Raw genomic sequence first — 19,651 nt, 5'->3', positions numbered from 1 at the left:
CACATTCAGGCTCAAATATAGGCCAGAAGTTACAAAATTATTATAGTTGTTTCATGTGTAGGCTTGTATATACTGTATGCATTAACAGTGTTCTTAAACTAAAAATAATGAAACTTACCTCTTTAATGTCAAGTTGCCTAAATTTGAAATAATTCTTTAAATAAATAGTGATCTTCCAGGGAACCCCTGGTGACCTCTCACGGAACCCTAGGGTTCCATACAACCCTGGTTAAGAAACCCTGGATGAGCTTATGCCTTCCAACCGATCCCATTGCCATGCAATTCCAACTTTGGGTCTCTGCAGTCGTGTGCTAGCACAAAAGGTCTGAAATGAGAAGCTCCTATTCCAAGGCTTTCTGAAATCACATAGGAAGCCTATACAAAAAGAGGGGCTTCTGTTTCAAACTTTCCCTCCCAATTGTGCCAAGACGGGACGCCCAAATAGCCCTGCTCTCATTCTCATGAGATTACAATCATAAAAGTAATTAATACATGACTAGGATCTATGAAACTATAAAAATTAGGGCCTGCATGTCTTTATTTTCCTGTTCGGCCCCTGATTTGTCTTGTAGACTACAAGATTGTTTGCAAAGCTGGTCTTTCTTTTAATGGTGCAGCAGTGTAATTGTAGACTGTGAACTAAGCAGGCTTACAGAGGGGCACGATTACCTCAGTTGTGAAGATACACATATTTCCCAACACCACATCCCTGGCCATTTCTTCTATGTTCCTACCATGCCCATGAAGAAGTTTTGTCAGTCCCAATTTTAAAAGAGACAAATAAAAAAGTAAGTTGAACTTACAGCAGTTTTTCATATCAAACCTATTTGATTACAGCACAACTATGACAACAGGAATAAAATGGAAAGCGCTTTTGTTGCTGGGAATTCTTTGGAGGAAATTACTATTTTATTGTTGACAAAAATAAAATACTTCTGAAGTAAAACTAATTAAATGGGCATTTGTTATCCTTTGCATGCCTGGTTGGCCACTTCTTGGCAATATTCTCAAAAAGGGTAGGAAGAAAGGACAGCCAGCCCAGTAGCCCTCTGTTGCCCAAAGCAATGCCAGGGCTGTCTGTTTGCAGTGGCCATGTGGGGATGATTATCAAGAAAGCCTCTGGAGTCCCAGACATTTGAAGAGCACAGGCAAAAATGCTTAAATTAAAATAACAGATTAGTTTATGATTGGTGCCACTGTTTGGAAAGAAGTTATTTGCATTCTTATTAACTGTAATGAATAGGGCTAGGCAGTCTGGAAGGAGTGCTTTGCTTCCACAAAGCTTAAAACAAAGCATCCCTTTGAAGCTGCTTCACAAAGTAGCCTTGCTTTGGGCTGTTTTGGACATCCTCTCAGCCTTCTGCCACAGAATGCATGCTGGCAAAGAAGGCTGAGAAAAGCTTTGTTGGGCAAGTGCTTTGGGAGAAGGTTTGAGAGGAACCTTCTACAGTGCTGGCCAGGGAATCCCCCAAGCTGGGCAGCTCTGATGTGGTTTATTCCTCAGTGTGTACTGGAGAGAGTCAGCCCAAAGTCCTTGGGTGTACACTGAGGGAGCCTCCGTAGGAGGACATCTCTGGCACAGGCTGCGCAAAATCCTGCAATAAGTGGCCAGACAGAAGTCTCCATGGCTCTTCAATGCTAGGGGGAATCCTGCAGCATCTCTGGAGGTGGCCAGCCTAAAGTCACCTTGGCACTCCCAGAGCTTTGGTCTGGGGGAGACCTGTGAGTCCTACCTCATCCACCATCTGCACTGGCTGGCCAATACTCCTGGCCAGTCTCCTGAGATCCAGGGCACTGCTGTGATCTCATATCCCCCAAGATGCATTGGCCAATAGTTCCCCTTTCCTCTCCTCCTTTGTTGACAGTGAAAATAAATTGGAGGGTTTACTTTTTCCACATGAATGCCTCCAAGGACTACTCAGTCCTTTTGGTAGCAGCTTAAAAACATATGCTTTGGGGATACAGTCAGTACCACTGTTATCATCCTGAGTTGTGTCTTCCTTTATTTTTCCAATCACAACCAGTAAGCAGATGTCAGCAAAGCTTACATACTGATTAATCCAAAGCTGAGCATAGTTACAGCCTTCTATGTGATTTGGGACCCAAATAAAGTAGGCTTCTGAATCACACTTGACAGCTGGACTTGCATCAAGCAATAAGGGTATAGTTTCAGGTCACCTACTTGAATCTATGGAGGTGGAGAGAGATGAAGCTGAAGCTGTGGGCATGGCCTTTTTCTCTCCTAGCTTGAAGTTCTCCAGATGTTTGGGTTAACAAATGATTGGGTTAACACATAATCAGATCAGTCCACTCTTTCATGCCATCCCCTTCTCAAACTGCCAAAGCTACACAGGTTGCTCAGGGTTAACCCAACCATCATTCTGGCTTAGTGAGACCACAGCTTTCCCAGTTCTCTGGAATCAAGCATGCCAGAAGGACATTTGCCAATGCTGTGACATTACCCTCCCTCCGCAGGAGGTTAGGATGCTGCAAAGCAGATTTTCCCCCCACTTTTGCAAGAAGAGGCAATTCAAGATTCAATAAAGTTTATCCTCCCTCCTCTCCAAGTTCCTTACCAAAATATATTTACAGTACTGTTGTGTTTCATCGCTTCTGCAAGGCTTTTACCCCCTTCCGTTGTGATGCCATTAAATGCAAGACTGTGAAGCAAAGGGTAGAGAAGGAATTGTAAAACCCCATAAGGCAGCATCATGTGAACAGCAATAATTATTCTGATTAGGTTTTAAATCATAACTTTAAAAAATTAATTAACAGTAAAATTCTGCACATGCTATCTGGGGGAGTTACAGATAATATAGAAGAAAAAACTGGAAAGACTTCCTAAATTCTGTGTTTATTGCAAATGGATCCTCTTAATCAATCAGCAGTTGGCTGTAAAGCAGCAGCTAAAGAAAGCCTCCCACATTTTCACAATATTTTGAGCACAGCATCCCAAGCTGCATTAATGCAGAAATGCATGACTGCAAGCCAAACATGGGAGTGAAGTGAAAGGGCAAGTTGTTTGGAAAATATGGAGGGGAATGCAGCTCCCAAGTCCCTCAACAGGTGTCTCCTGAGCACTCCAGGAACCCTGTGCATATACAGGCGGTCCTCAACTTACAACCATTTGTTCAGCAACCATTTGAAGTTATGACAGGGTTCAAAAATGGACTTACGACAAAGTTATGGCTATTGAGGCGCCCCTGTGGTCATGTGATCAAAATTCAGGCACTTAGCAGCCTGCCTGCACTAATGACTGCAGTGATGCTTCAACTCCCTCCATCTGCCTATTTCCCTACTATGCAGCAGCTGCCATGCAGCAGCTCAGGGGCTTTTTGGCACTGCAGCCACCCCTGGAAGCTTCAGCTGCCCCAGCCCGGTCCCAGCCTCCCTCACCACCCTGCACTCCAAGACCCCTGCCGCCCTGCCCCAGCTGACCTTTGTCGTCTTCCTGCTCCCACAGAGGTGTGCCCAGCCTGGCCCTTTGTGCCAAGAAGCCACTTTGTGCGCGCTGCTGGACCGGGCTGGGGCTGGGCTTCATGCTGCGCTGTGGCTCTAGGAAGTTTGCAGGAGGAAGGTGAAAGCTTCACAAATGGCCAGCAACTTCCAATGTGAGCTGCAGAGCATGCGCTGGAAGCACCCCTGGAGAATCTGTGGGTGCTTCCAGTGCATGCTTTGCAGCTCATGTTGGAAGCTGCTGGCCATTCATGAGGCTCTCAACTTCCTCCTGAAAAACCCCAGAGTTGCAGCACAGTGCAGCACAAAGCCCAGCCCCACCCAGCCTAACAACATGGAGCAAAGTGACTTCTTGGCGCAAAGGGGCAGGCCAGGCACGCCTCATCAGCAGTGGGAGCAAAAAGACGGTGAAGGTCAGCTGGGGACGTGGAGCACAGGGCAGCAGGGACCTCGGAGTGCAGGGTGGCAAGGGTGACAGAGCTGGGACTGGGTTGGGGCGGCTGAGGTTTCCATGGCTGGCTTCGTGCTGCGGTTCAGGGGATTCTTGCAGTCCCAGAGCTGCAGTGTGCCAAGAAGCCCCTGAGCCACAGTGCGGCAAGCAGCCCCAAGCTGTGCAGTTCTGGGGCTGCTTGCCGTCCCACAAGGCAGGATGCAGGGGAGCCAAAAGGGCAGAGATGGGGGAAGATAGGTGGTGGGGGGAGTTGGAGGCAGTCCCTTACCTTACTGAGGCTTGGGGCTGGAAGGGACCAAGCCCAGAATGGCTTGGATTGGGGTGAAACCTCAACTAATGACCAGTGGAATTTGCTTAATGATGGCAGCTGGGAGTTCTGGGATTGCCATCGCTAAGTGATGTGGTCACGTGACATTGCACTTTATGACCGCATTGCTTAGGGATGGAAATTCCAGTCCCAATTGTGGTCGTAAGTCAAGAACTACCTATATTCATTTCCATGCACTTTGATGTGGGCTCAAAGAGAATCAGTGGTTGTGCTGCCTTGAGGGACTGCAATGCCAAATTCAGGGAAAATCTTTTTTCCAAAGTTTAGAACAGTGTATCTCTACAGCAAGCTGGCTGGGGAATTCTGGGAATTTAGGTCCACACATCGTTGGGCTGCCAAGTTTGAGAAACACTGGTTAAGAGTCTCAGCTGTAGACTAGGTTGCAATGAGAAGCACGGCTAAAGGTCTGATATAGCTATCACAAGACTGTTGCCCTTGAGGCAAACAAACAAATCTAATCAGACCATTCTCTAAAAAAACAATCAGGAAGATGAGAAGTCAAAACTGCCTGATAGCATTGCTCTACAAATCTGGGAAACTGAGAGTCAGCTCTCAGACATGAAGTTCCATTGTCACTGATAGTAGTGACTGGTCTTGGGAGAGTAAGTGCCCTAATGAAATTTATTAACCAACTTCCCACTTTACTGTCACTTTAAACTACCCTAGAACCTTGGGGGGGAAAAATCCCTCAAAGCCTTTGAATATCTGTTTGTCTTCATGAAAAAAAGAGACTAAAAATAAACAGACTAAGAGATTAACTATGAAACAAATGCAGAAGAGTCTACACATGTTCACTGACTGAACATTTACCCCCAAACATCTGTTTTCTTCTGAAAACCAAGCACAAAAGTTTTAAGGGGGGAAAATCCTGAGCTCAGAAATAATCAAGATTCTGGAGGCAACAGTTGAGGGTGGCTGTCCTTCCTTCCTACTTTCCTCCCTTCCATATGGCTGTAAGTGGCTTATGCTATATAAGTTTTTTAAAAATATCCATAAGATTGAGCTATTGGCTACTATTAATAAAAACTGCTATTACCACTAGATAAGATCTTTCTGCCAACATGTCCTCCAAGAGAGGACCATCTTTACCATTTCTTCTGAAGGAAATAAGTGGAGGAGCATATTTGGCCTCAGGGGGCAAGCTCTTCCAGAGAGAGTCTGGAATGTCATTCTCTGGGTCCTAACCCCCAATCTCTCTTGGGACGGTCCTTGGAGCATTCTGCCCCTGCTAGACTGTACAGGCAGGGCAGATTCTACCGGAAGACCATCCTGAAGGAAACAAGGGCATAAGCTATAGAACAGATGCTTCTTTGGGTCAGGCTCCAGATAGCTATTTGTACATGTCCTAAGGAACTTTTGCCTAAAATGTATCCATTTTTTAAACAACAGAGGGTAAAAGTAAGTCCTGATATGGGATGAAGGTCTGTTGTCCAAAATAAAACATCTCACTTGGTAGAAATAAACCTTGGGATCCCCAGAGTCTGATAGCTTCAAGTATTTGAAAATAAGATCTTCTTCAACCCAAATAACATGTTGTATTTCTTTATAACAACAGCAAATCCCTGATTGCGATATGAATCAAAAACAAATGGAAGGACATGGGCATTCCCTTTTTGTATACTTGAACCAGCTCCCAAGTAGAGGCAGAATGGGCAGGAAGCTAGAAATAAGTCAATAGGAGTTTTTTATTCAACTCAGCCCTTGGGCTGAAGAATTTTGAGTGGAACCTAGGAAAAATTTGTCTCTGCTTGCTCAAAGTACATCATCATTAATGGGGAGATCATGACTTTCTCTAAAGCCACCTAGTGAGTGACAAGACTGAGCAGTTTTTCAGGGCCTAGACTCAATCATTTTCCTCTGGAGCTGTTTTACATGCTAGCTGGAATTCTAGAAGTTGTACTTCCAGTACTTCTATAGGGGACCAGATTGGAGAAGGCTACATGAAGAAGCAGGCCTGTTCCAGTGCCTGGGATTTATTCTAGGAGGGGATGGAAGTAGTGGTAGTTCAGGATGCTCTCTTGGAGTGGAGTGGCACCAGCAAGTTGTGTGTGTCCTAGACAATCAGATCTGGGCTGTAAAAATCTGGACAATGATGAGATGACATCAAATAGTGTTTTTTGCATCTCTGCTACCATCTAATAGTTACCCTTGTCAATATGTATTGAGGTTGGGTTCCATGGTCACCTGCAGATCACTTCCTCTGTTGCCCCAACTGCTTTGCCATCCTAGACAAATGCAAAGGCTCCTCTGTGGGATGTTCCCTGGCCCTCAATGAGACCAATTTTATTTTATTTTTTTTCCAGACTGAAGCCCTGACCAGAGCTGCCTATGCTTGAGGGCCCCAAAATGGCTACCACTCCTGCCTTGAGTGTGTTTACGTCACTGAGCTTCAATGTCTGCCTTTTTTTTTAATAATGCACCTATTCCCCCAGTGTTAATCAGATGTTGACATTTACTCAGAAGAAATCCAGCAAAGCCTGCCATCTTGTGGGAGAACTGGAAATGTCTACATGTATTATTTAAACAAGGAGATGGCTTGTTTGGGAGATGAAAGAAATGTGACTGACATCCCCACCACTTTTTTAAAAAAAAGAAATATTGCCTTTTAAAAGCCTCCCTGTTAATTTTGAGGGACTGCCAATGCCTATTTTATTTTTAATGTTTTTTATAGCCAAATACAGACTGACAATATTATTTTCTAACTGTCACACCACATTTTAAAACATCACTCACGTTTGATGTTTTAAATGGTGGATGCTCTACTTTACCCTCTAAACTCCACTGCCAAATGTTTATCAGTTCCTCTAGACTTCAACAGATGACAGAGTTCCTTTTTAAAAAAGCTTCTTTTGAACTGACTGCTCTTTACCTACAATGGGATGGTCAGTCTTCTGGGGTCTGAGAGCTGTACTTATTTGGGAGGACAAGTATACATGTTTTGGCCTATCATATCTGGGCTACAAAAATCCAGGCAATCACTTGGCAGAAAAGAATCCAGGTTTCCTGTTGGTGGAAGGACATTTGGGTAAGTTTGAAGGATTTTATTTTTTACCCTTGGCATACCCATTTGAGGGCATAGAGTTTTCACATGTTTCCTGTCTCAGAATGGCAGGAAATTCTGATAGCAATTTTCAGCAATTGTGATCAGAGTAGAACCCAAGGGCTGCAGAAAGGAGGTTTGGACCATCATCAAAGCCTGGCTCCACGTTGGAGAGAGTTCAAGCAAAGTCTTTTCTGAGGACCCTTCCCTCTGGTAAACACAGGCTGTCTGCAAAGGTATTTCTCCAAACAATACTTGGTTGTATCTAGCCATCCTTTGAATTTCTTCCAATGCTGTATGGCAAGGCCCTGTCAAAGGCATGGTGGGGAATTTTAAAAAATGGCTTTGTAATGCTCTGAATGATAGAATGGGGAAGAAAAGAGAGGCGATGTTGACAGTGGGCCTCACCAGAATATTGAGGATCTGCACAAAAGGGTCATGTGGCAATGCTGGTTCTGCAAAGCTCACTGAGCAATTCTGAAATCTGGAGGGCCTTTTGGGTCACATGTGGCACAAACATAAAACCTTCAAAATATCAGTCTACTCACAAACATTTTACCTGATATTGGTTAAGGTGGGATGATTTTTCAGTGCTTCTGCAAAAGCCTTTGCTCCTTCATCCCCAACCTGATTACCCCACATTCTGCCAAAGACAAAAAGAACAGGCACATTAAAGAACATTACCACCGTGTTCTTTTAATGGCTGGCTTCACACATTACAGTAAGTCATCAGAATCATACTAGTTGAGAATTCAGTGAGTTGAAGTCCACATACACGGAAAGTACTCAGGATGGGGGTGGCTGGTTTGAGGTTTAGTATAATCAGGTCAATTGTGGCTTTTTCAATAATCCATAGGTAAAATACATCTGGTTTAACATGATGTAGGAATACAATCAATGAAAAAAAAATCTAAAATCATATCTGGAAAAAGATGTGAACCCTTTGCAAGTAGTTATTTTTATTTGTTGCATTTCTTTCCTGCTTTTTCTCTGGAAGCTCAAGATGGTTAAGTTGAGGTCACTTCTCCCCTTATTTTATCCCCACAACATTAACCCCGTGAGAGAAGAACTTGCCCAAAGTCACCCAGTGGGCTCTGTCATTGAGTAGGTCTTGAACCTTCATCTTCCCATTCCTAATCCAACACCTTAAACTATTCCAGTCTAGATGGTATTGGCATGGCACCCTTAACATGGTTGCTGAATTAACCAATTTTCTGGATTTTAACAGTAGATGGAATCATAAATGAATCAAAAGGTTTGGGTTCACACAAAATCACCATCCTCCTCCTCCTCCTCCATCTAGCCAAGCTTTGTATTTTGAACAAATGCAGCTACTAAGTCTTTAAATGACCTGCCAAAGCATTTTGTATGAACAGAGCGAATAACATATGGAAGTGGGGATAAGCATGCTGAGATCTGTCTTTCCCCATACAACAAAGGATCAAGCTGGTACCCCATACAACTCATGTAACTCCCAATGTGATCTACAATCTGGATTACCCAATGTTCTACACGGAAATGAAGTTACGTGCTGAAAACAAACATCTTATTGTAGACAATCACTTTCAAACACACTGAGATGGATCCAACAATGTGGAGGAAGGATTCAGAACTTGCATGCAATTCCCTAATCTCCCTTATGCAATTCTTACCAAAACATTGCTTTGAAAGCAATACAGGACTTCTGCAAGTATGTTACTGGAATTTTAGGCTTCCTTATTAGCATTTTAAAAGGTGATGTTAGCATTTTAGCATGGCAGTCTATGCCTCTTTTTTAGGTTTAGGAAACCATGTTTTTCCTTTGAGCCAAGACTATTTCCTTTGAAGTGCAAAGAACTAGCCTTTTCAAAAACTAAACAACAGGAGTGTATTCTGAAGTCCTTGAAGAAAGATACAAACCTGGGTGAGAAAGGGAGGGATATAACCCATAAATTTGCCACTTGTGGAATGTTATCTAGGATCAATGTCTTCTATTGTTTGATTCATTGCTGCATCCATCACAAATATCAAATGTATGTCATTCCGTATAAAGACTTGACCCCCTCCCCCTAATAAACACTTTTCGCTTTGCTTGAAGTGCTTGTGGTTCATATTGCGGGAGGGGGGGGGGCAAAAAGGCCAATACCTTTGCAAAGGTATTGAAGTGTTTCTGTCTCAAATTCGAGGAATAGGTTCTTTCTAGCACTACGCCACTTGAGTGCCTGAGTTTTATGAGCAATGATTACATGAACCCAGAAATTGGTGTTGTAGCGGTTAAGGCACTGGGCTAAAAACCAGGAGTCTGTGAGTTCTAGTCCTGCCTTGGGCACGAAGCCAGCTGGGTGACCATGGGCCAGTCACTTTCTCTCAGCCCTAGAAAGGAAACTGTCTCTGAGAATTGGACACGATTGAACAGATTAAAAAAAAGAAAAATAAACTGATAAATCAAAATCAGTTTCCCCTGTATAACTTTCTGGCTATAAATCTAACATATAATGCTAATGGGTTATGGTTACTGAATATTTTAAAAAATGGGATTCAAATTAAACTTTGTAATACTTAGAAATCAATAGGGTTTAAATGAATAAGGCTTATTGATTTTAATGGGTTCTCTCAAAATATGACAAAATCTGGATCCAACCCAGTAATTCTGGATCCAGCCTACAACTTTGACTCTTGTAAAGCTTCACCACTGGGGCATTTCAAATAAATGTTCCTGTGTGCACGTGCAAAAATGTTAAAACTTATTTTCAAATGAGGTAAGACCCTTTGCAAGATGACACAGGCTATCGTTTCTAAAATTCATGAGATCTTACTAATCAAGAATATTAACCATGATTAAAGAATGATATACATTCACATCATTCATAAATGAAGATGCCTCTTCAATATTAACTGATACCAAATGCAACAGTCTTTCTTGGAAGTCTTCAAAATGTATAGGAAGTATGGAATTCCAACAATGAATCAACTTGGAATTCTTGCTAGGATAACGTTTCTTTAACATCTATTTTAGTCAAGTTGTCAAGACTTCTATGTATAAATCATTCCTAGAAGATATTACATTTCTTTGCATTATATTAATCAAAATCATCATAGATTATATTTAGAACTTCTTAATCAAATTGTACATATTATTTAGTTACTTGTTTTAGTTAATTATTTTTCCTAGGACATAGAAAAGGGTGCAGTACTAGAAATTAATTTAAGTTTCATTGTTAACTGCCAGATTTACTATAGCAAAATACTGGGAAACTAAAGTACATCTTTGTTTGGTTTAACTGTATTTAAATGTGTGAGAAACAGCTTTGGCTGAAAAATTAATATAGCAGCAAAATGTCTTAAACAACCTTTTAATTACAGATCGTTTTATTACACAAATGCCTCTTTGGACCTATTAACTGAATTTGGATATTTACAACTTGTATTTCTCCTTAAGATTACAAATGTATATATAAAAGGTAAAGTTTCCTTCAGTCAAATTTAGCTCTTGGTGATTCTGTGGACATATCCGCATTGTTTTCTTGGCAACAGTACAAAAATAGTTTGCCACTGCCTTCTTCTGGGATGCTTTTGGGACTTCCCAAGTTCAGCTCACAATCCTGTGATTCAATTCACATATTACCCAGGTTTAGCTTTTGGGGAGATTCATTAAGTTCATGTAGGTGTTGCTGCCCACATAGTCCCCAATGAAGCAGAATTTAATTTATTTTTGCTTTTGTGCGGTTTGTTTCCTGTTTCTTTTTTGTTTTGTTTTGTTTTTACATTGTCTCTTATGTCCAGTAATTGGTTAATAACTAAGTTTAAATATCTTTTTTAAAGTTTTTCTTAAGGATATATAGGAAAAGTAAAGGTAAGAAAATGCTTTCAAATCAAGTACAGAAGGACAAAGGAAGCTAGCAATGGGATTAGAAATTAGGGTTAATAAAGCTAGACTATTTAGCAGCATCAATGAATAATATTAAAATGTAATTACAGGTAGTTCTTGTTTAACGGCCACTCATTCAGCAACTGTTCAAACTTACGATGGTGCTGAATGAGTGGTAGTTTTGACCAGACCAGACCTCATACTTATGGCCTTTGCAGTGTCCTACGGGTATGATCGCAATTTGTGACCTTCCCTGCCAGCTTTCCACAAGCAAAGTCAATAAGGAAGCCAGCAGGAAGTCATAAGCTGTGGTCATATGAGGTCCTCACTTAACGACCCACACATTCCTTGCTTAATGATGGCAACTGGGACTGCTGGAACTTCTGTCACTAAGCAGTGCAGTCACATGATTTTTTGACTTACAACTGTGTTGCTTAACAGTGGAGTTTCTGGTCCCAATTAGTGTCATTAAATGAGGACTACCTGTACTGGTTTCTGTCCAGAACATTAAAAAAAAAAGTCACACGTACCCAATTTCATACATTGTTTTACTCTTCTGGATGGCATAAGCAAGACTTTTCCCTCCTTCAGTTGTTATTTTGTTGGCTCCTATCCTGCAAAGAAATTATTTTTTTCCTGGAAATCAAATCAACAAACATTTTTGTTTCAATGCTGCTTTAGACACTTAACACTGTGTTGGAAAAAACTGGGCCTTTCCCCATGGCTCCGTTAGCACTATGCCCCCATCGCTACACCAGCATAAAATTTGATAACCTCACTTCCAATCCTCATACTGCCTTTATGACCTCTGTTCTGGCTTGCTGCTCCATGCTGAGGTCCTGGTTTCAGATGGGTGTGATAAGGAAAGGCACTGGATAAGCCCTCTGGCTTTGCTGTCCCTCTCCTTTCTAACTGATATCAGCTTGCAAACATCTGCCAATTACATCTCTGCTGTGAATTTTTAAAAGCAGTGTCATTACAGCAGTTGTGCTTGAGATCTATGAGGTCAATCTGTGTACTTCTGGGTGCACCGATTCAAATTTCAGTAGCTCTTTTAATATCCATCCATCCAATTGTGCTGCATGATTTTTTTCTATTTCTGAATTGTAGAAATTCTGAACCTATGTCATATGACCTGTCCTTCCTAATACATACTGAAAGTACTGTATTGTTGCTTATTACGAACAAGCAATATTCGTTTATAAATTCTACCATTCATAAAATATAGTTGAAGTACTATACAATTATGCTTGCTCAAATTGTCTCTAATGCTTCTGAAAACATGAACATTTAAAAAAATGCATCAACCCTTCTTGAATGAAAAGTAGATACATAAATTCTCTGATCCATTCCTTTTTTGGGGACTGGGAAATCTTCCTGAAACTGTGACTAATAAATCATTTATTATAAGAATGCTAATAATTTTTACCATTAATATACTACAGCATAAAAGCCCATGAAGGAATAGATACTGGCTGCTTTATCAACTGATTAAAGATTTTTAAGTGGCCTTATCATCTACTTTTAATTGACTCATTAAAATTAAATAGATATGCACATTGCACAAACCTCATACAAGTTGAATCTTGGAGATTTTTCAGAAGAATGTGTAAATTAAATTGTAATCTAATGGGCAAAAGAGATTGTTCATCCTTCTGAAAAACGGAATTAAAATATTGAACAAGGCCCTTTTTCATTCTTTGTACTAATGTGCTTGCACGGAAACTGAGTTTTGAAAGCTGATGAAGCCTAGCCAAAATTACAACCCTAAAAATAATTATGGGAAACATTCACACAGGAAGAACATTCTTAAATTACGATTTATGAAGTGGCCGATTCTGCCACTTACACCCTGCCACTTCATGGCAGTCATAGACTGGGACTGCTTGAGAATTCTTCAGGGATGCTTTTCTATTACTCAAATTCACACAAATAACCCTCAAACCTGGGATATCATAAAATAATTTAGCAAATCCAAGGCCACTCCTGATCTCCCTCAGTATCTACCATTTTGAGGACCTTCTCCTGCTAGAAGCATTATCAGCAATTAATCTAATCCAAAGACTTTTCCAACTAAGGCTGCCAAGGTGGTATATCTTATGCGTTGGCACCTCAACCCTGGTTGTTGAGCATTTCCATTCCATCCAAATCCTCTCTGACCAGAGGATCTTGGAATGAGAACTACCCTCTGAGTTCCGGCTGAAGTCAGTGGGACAAATCCTGATGAACATGTCTCCCCAACTGGACCCCGATGTGATAATTTAATCTCAGTCCAACCCAATGAAAACTGCAACTGCTGACAGGCTAGGATCTTCAAAGTTTTTCAGTCTTAGGATTTTCAAGCTATATCATGGATGATCTCATAAAATGGCTGCTATAGGAAGATTTGCCCTTTCATATAATGTTTTACCATGATGGGCACAACCAGTCAGAAAAGACCCATTTAGCCAAACATGTTCCCCTTCACTGATCTCCTCACTCCACCCCAAATACTTACTAACCACCCCCTTTTTTTTTCTAGGCTGGCAGATACTGCTCTAGACAAAATACCGTGTCATGTTTCTATTCTAAGGCTCAAGACAACTGCAGCATGCCATTTCTCATTTATTTATTATTTTTAATTAAGAGAGTCTAACATTTATTTTTAAAAAGTCAGATGGGGGCAGGGAGCAAGTGGGTGCCAAGGCTGGTATCTACAGGCACACTGGTGTTCATGAGAATCACACTGGATAACTCAGAGGTGCTTTTCACTATGCAAACAGATTCAAACAAGGATTTGAATCCCGGATTCAAACAAGCCCACCCTTCTCCCACTCCATCATGGCAGCTGCTGGTAGAGTAATGCAAAGGTGACCCACTGTGCAAGGGGTTCTGCATATTGCATGGTTGTGCTGCTCCAAAGTTCAGAGAGATATAGCCCTCACGTACAGCAGGATTATGTGGAAAAATCTTGGTGTGGTTGAGGGGGCAGTGGGCCATTTCTGAAGGCTTAATTACTTGAAAGCTAGGGTGGGACAGGGTGGGACAGATACTTACTTAACATATATAAGGCTTGGGCATTCTTCAATGAGTCTTGCCACGTACTTTGCTCCAATATCTGTAATTTGGTTGTTGTATAAGCTTTGGAGGGAATAGTAGTAGTTAGGGAACAAACTAAATAGGTTTATTACATCAAATACATGTGAGATTTTTCCCAACTGTAAGCTACTTGGGACAGAAGCCTGTTTCTTTTTCACAAGAATCTATAAAAGTTATAAAAGCTATGAAAGCATTTCCACATAGTTTCAGACCCCTTGAAATTTGTTATGGAATGTTGCTCATGCAGTAGTTTTTGATGCATATACTGCTTTTTGGATTGGAAAGTATGACTTTGAAGTAATCCCCACTAAATCCAATTCAGTTTCTTCTAAGTGGACAAATACAGGTTTGCACTATTAAAACAGAAATTACCAGGTGGGAGGTACACAGCTTTCTTTTAAAACATTTCCTCTTAAGACAATTTTATTTACTTATTAATAACAACAGTCAGGGGCACTTGCAGTGTGGGGTGGGGTGTCAAAATGATGGTGGACACAACTCTGCAGTCAAAGCCCCACCTCCTTTTTCTGTGTATTGCACATAAAGAAAGACACAGAACTTCAATCACACAGTTGTGGCCTCCATCTTGACTTTTTTGACCCTCCCTGTAGATGCCCCTGGTAATACTATTAAAAGCAACACATAGTGTGCTGGGAACTGGCACAAGGAGGGACAGAAAGTATCAACTTCCTGCACACAGGACGCTACGGCCACAAGCAGTTCTATACGGGGCTCTTTCAGCAAACCTGTCCGGATCTCCTTTCTACTGATTGTTTGCATTCACATCACAGAATTGATAGAGATCCAACCGAAAGGGCATCGCATATAATCCAAAGAGCATCCTGAATCCAGCTCACCTCACTTGTTCACAAGGTCAGCTTGGTATGTGGAGTCCTTGGTGCTCTCTGAGCTTGGTTGTTTGCTTGCAGATATTTCATTACTCGAATCGGTAACATCATTAGTGCTAGTGAGTGTGTGGTTTGCTCCCTGTTTATATACAATAGCTTGCCCTGCCAGTGTTGGTGGGGGCGTGGTTTTCTCACTCAGTAGCACTGATGATGTTACCTAGTCAGGTAATGAAATGTCTGCAAGCAAACCACCAAGCTCAGAGAGCACCAAGGGCTCCACTGTTCAGACCTGGGCTACATATATTCTCTTCTATCAGTTTGTGATATGCTGGATGGGGTTTCTGGGAATTGAAATTCAACCTCTGCTGACAAAAGTTGAATGGGTCTATTAGCATGTAGTGAGTCAGGCATCGGACTGCTTCACCCCACCTCTGCCTAGTTTTCCCAGTGCTCTTCAATCCATCCCCATTCAATAACTGCATGATGCTGCCCTAAATGCGTGTTGAGCCGCAATCAACCAATGGATCAAGTGATCCGACAATGATCTAGAAATATGTGAAAATCACTACCCTTTCACAGTACTCCCCTTGGTCATGGGAACACGCCCTTCACACAATGACTATCTGAGTTTGGCCTCTGTACATACCCCAAATAAGTCACAATTTTGTATTTGGACAGCTCCTCATAAAGCACTCTTACACCTTGATCTGTGATCTGGTTCACGCTTACCCTAAAGCAAGAGAGAGACATGTGAGAAAGTAGCTGGCTCACAGCACCATATATGGGGTGTGGTGTGGGGGGGAGCTTGATTTAATTTGAAGAGGCACCAGATTTTCTTTAGTTTTCTTTGCAACACCATCAATCAATATTTGAAAGATACAGAACAAAATGGCCTCTTTTCTTCCTCCTCCGCTAACTGAAGCAGTTTATCCATAAATAAATTAATAAACTAATCTCTAACGGAAACAAACTGACTATAATTCCTACAAGTAATATTTTAAGACACCCTAGGATCACTTAAAGGACAGCACTGTGTGGATGAGAGAGAGAGAGAGAAGGAAGGAAGGAGGGAGAGATGGGCTTGAAATCCTCCTCCCTCCTTCTCACACTAATAATTTTACCCACGACATTTGGCAACAACTCTACTCCCTGATTCTTTCAAGGGGAAGGAGCTTCTTTCCTTGTAGTAGTTCCTATCAGATTATTAGGTTACTGTACCTGAGCACTGCCAGATGGCTAAAGCAAGGCTGCAGCTGCTTGATCCCATAATCGTTGATGTTGTTATTGTCCAGATCAAGGCCCAAGCGCTTCTGGAAATGATGCATAACAAAGGAGATGGCACTGCAGTCAGCAGAGTAGGCATTGCAGTATGTCAGCTTGATGTAATTGGCACGCATACCTTTGGCAACCCCCTTACCAACTTTCTCACTCTGAGTCTCATAGATGCATCTCAGCATCCAAACGAAGTTTGGCATTACTTGCACCTGTTGGTATTCTTTCAGCCTTGCCCGAGAGAGACTCTTCAGATGGGATTTCATGCTTTCAAAAAAATAGGCAAGAAGAATCTTCCTTTTCTTCTTGACCGTGGTCACAGGAACCAGATGCCTCAAGAGTTTCTGCCTTGCCTTGGAAAGCAAGCCACACAAGAAGAGATTAGTAAAATGAAAGTGCTCTTTATTTCGGAAAGGATCCCCTCCTGTTGGGTGGTAATTTTTCAACCAGGCAAGAGGCAAGCAGGAAGATAGGGTGGTGTCTTGCATGGAGCATTCAGCAAAGAACTGCAGCAAGTCTTTGGCCCCCACTTTCTCCGCAGTTACTAGGAAAAAAGCTGAGAAAAATGACTGCAAGGTCAAGTGCAGGAATTCGTAGGAAGATTGGTCTACACTGCCCACATAATTAGGAACTGCTCTGAGAAAACCTAAATGCAAATCCTGCTCTGGGAGGTCACTGAGGACATCCTCTTGCTCAAAGACAAAGAGAGACTTCTGCATCCCCACATAGGCTATTTTACTCAGTGCAAACAATTTCTCTTTATTGGACCTGTACGTCTCTTCTTGGCTTCTGTTGTTCTTCTTTAGCCAATTTGTCTTCTGAATGCGGTTCAGGTGGACTTCGGTCATCAGCAAGAAAATATCAGTTAGAGTGACAGTGAAGTCTGGGAGCTCATGGCTATCATACGCAAAGTGGAAATGTTCAAAGCATTTGAAGATAATCCAGCAAAATAGTGGCACTGAGCATAAACTGCTTAGATTTGGGTTGGCTTCCAGTTGGTTCAAAACTAAAGTCCGAGATGCCTCATCTTTGAAAAACATTTTAGTATAGTCTTTCAGGTTACTGCTGGAAAACCCTTGGAGATGTACTTTCTTCCGGACAATGTTTTTATCAATTTCTGTCCCTGTCCTGGCTGTCAAAATTTTCCTAGATCCCTTCAGAAGTTTTCCACTGAGGAGGCCTACCAGCAGAGCAAGTGGATGGATAGATTCAGTGGGAGAGCAAACTTCAGGAACACTACTGAGATCAAAATCAGAATGAATCTCATCAAAGCCATCAAATGTGAACAAGACTGTATGAGGAAATTTTAAAATGAAGTTGAAAACCTCCTCTAGATCCTGATCTGGGAAACAGTTATACTTGAAGAGAAGATCTTTTAAACAAATGGCTTCTTCCTGCTTAAAGCAGCTGAACATCCGGCATCGGAAACGGAAAAAGAATTTGGCCCCTATGTCAAAGGCATTCTTGGACCAGAGATTTTGCATCTTTTGCAGTAACATGGACTTTCCAATCCCAGCATCCCCAAAGATATAGATGGTCTCTCCATTTTCATTGATCAGACCAACATTGTCAGTAAGCAGATCTTCTAAGGTATCCACATTACTGAGTTTCTCATTTTTGTGACTGATAAACTCCATGATGTTGGCAGAGTAAGTTTCCTCAAGCAACATGTCCTCCTTTTGGGCATAGGACATGATGAACTTTGTATCTCGGCCCAATTCATCTTTGAGTTTCTGCTGGTACCTGCTGACTGAAGATAAAGCTGAGTATTACTAAATGAAAATTTAATGCAGTTAACCCAACACAAAAATTACTAAGGGCCATATAATTTTTTTTTATACGATTAGTAGATGATGTTATCTGTTTGAATTGTGCTTCCAGTCTCTCATGTCTCTCCGGAACATGTGAGAATTTTCAAATCAGCTGTGGAATCTCTCAAGGGTCATTCTAAAATATCTCTTTACATGTATAGACTGCAGAACATGATGATCCTCCACATAAGTATATTGCTATGAACATACGACAGGAAGTTGATGTCACACACACACACAGATTTCACATGCATGACGTTCTCACACATTACACAGCCTAAAGGCACATCAATTTTTATGGCCTTCTCTTAAAAGGTTTTATAAGCTGTTTTTGGAAAACTCTATTATTGTGTCTGTGTGTGTGTATTTTATACACACACACAAACACATTTATTCATTGATTGTAATGTTTACATTTGGTTTTAGTAGTATTATTTGATTTTATTCCAGCATCCCAAAGGTCTATCTTTGGTTAACACTTCTTTTGATGTTATTTTATGTAGGTGTATTAGGTTTACACACTATTTTTCCCCACATTATTATATTTGCAGCTTGCAAACTGTCACAGGACAGGTTACTCTGCTCTGAACCCAACTGCACAATAAGCAATTTTAAAATAACAATTAGATAAAATTATATACTTTCTTTAGTTGCCTTCCCCAGTGGGGTGTCACCCAAATGTGATGGATTACAACTCCTATCACTTTGTTTTGTGGCAAATAGTTACAAAGTTACATTCAATAAAACAACTGCTATTTAAATATTTATAATTACTAAAGATGTTCAAATGATAATGATTTCCTTATATTACACCTTGTTTTCCCCCAGTCTTATGGTATTTAATATATAGAAAGCATTATTATTTGGAGACCTTTGGTACCTAGAAATATGAATTTTGAAATTATGATGATCCTATTGAATAATTTGCATACTCATACCTAAATACATACACGGTCACCATGCTGTTCCTTTTCCAAGCAAGTGACATTATGTAAAGCACAAAAGAAGAGTAGGAAACAGCAAGCCAAAAAATTAAAGCAAAAGGAAACATAGCTAAACTAACGTACTGCACCTCTCCATTGATCATCCATCATCCAACAACCTTTATTTTGACTCTGCCCATATGCTGTTTCATCTATTGCCTACTCAGCTCACTTCCTCAGTCTTCCCCTTCCTCTTGACCCATTCACTCTTGCTCCTTATTTGTTTTGCAATTCTATTCTCATTCATCCTCTCTATATAACTAAACTCCTCACTCTTTTATATAATCCATATTTATTCGGCCATTCATTCTTAAGCCTTTCTCTTTTTGTTTCACCATGTACACTTCTTAAGAACCCATTCTCACTGCCCTCAACTTATTTTTATTTTTCTCCTTACATAACTCTCATTTCAATACAACTAATTAGGCAGAAGCATGCTCTTATACACAGCCATTTTAATTTCCTTCAATATACTTTAATTCCTCATAATAAACCACATGCTATTTACTACTTTCCTACCGCAATCTATCCTTGCAG

The 19,651-nt window shown here is 41.1% G+C and overlaps 1 protein-coding gene across 1 annotated transcript in view; it reads right to left on the bottom strand.

The window, feature by feature from the left end:
* NOD1 (nucleotide binding oligomerization domain containing 1) overlaps positions 1-19,651 on the bottom strand; it is a 34,585-nt gene that overhangs the window by 9,698 nt on the left and 5,236 nt on the right. The window contains exons 3-8 of the mRNA XM_063303959.1: positions 16,267-18,070; positions 15,695-15,778; positions 14,159-14,242; positions 11,653-11,736; positions 7,835-7,918; positions 2,577-2,660 (exon numbers count right to left, since the gene is read on the bottom strand). Coding sequence (XP_063160029.1) covers positions 2,577-2,660; positions 7,835-7,918; positions 11,653-11,736; positions 14,159-14,242; positions 15,695-15,778; positions 16,267-18,070 — 2,224 coding nt within the window. The remainder of the gene's footprint in view (positions 1-2,576; positions 2,661-7,834; positions 7,919-11,652; positions 11,737-14,158; positions 14,243-15,694; positions 15,779-16,266; positions 18,071-19,651) is intronic.

The sequence above is a fragment of the Candoia aspera genome, chromosome 4 (assembly GCF_035149785.1).
Source record: "Candoia aspera isolate rCanAsp1 chromosome 4, rCanAsp1.hap2, whole genome shotgun sequence".
NCBI lineage: Eukaryota > Metazoa > Chordata > Lepidosauria > Squamata > Boidae > Candoia > Candoia aspera.
This window is presented reverse-complemented; position numbering and strand designations above follow the sequence as displayed.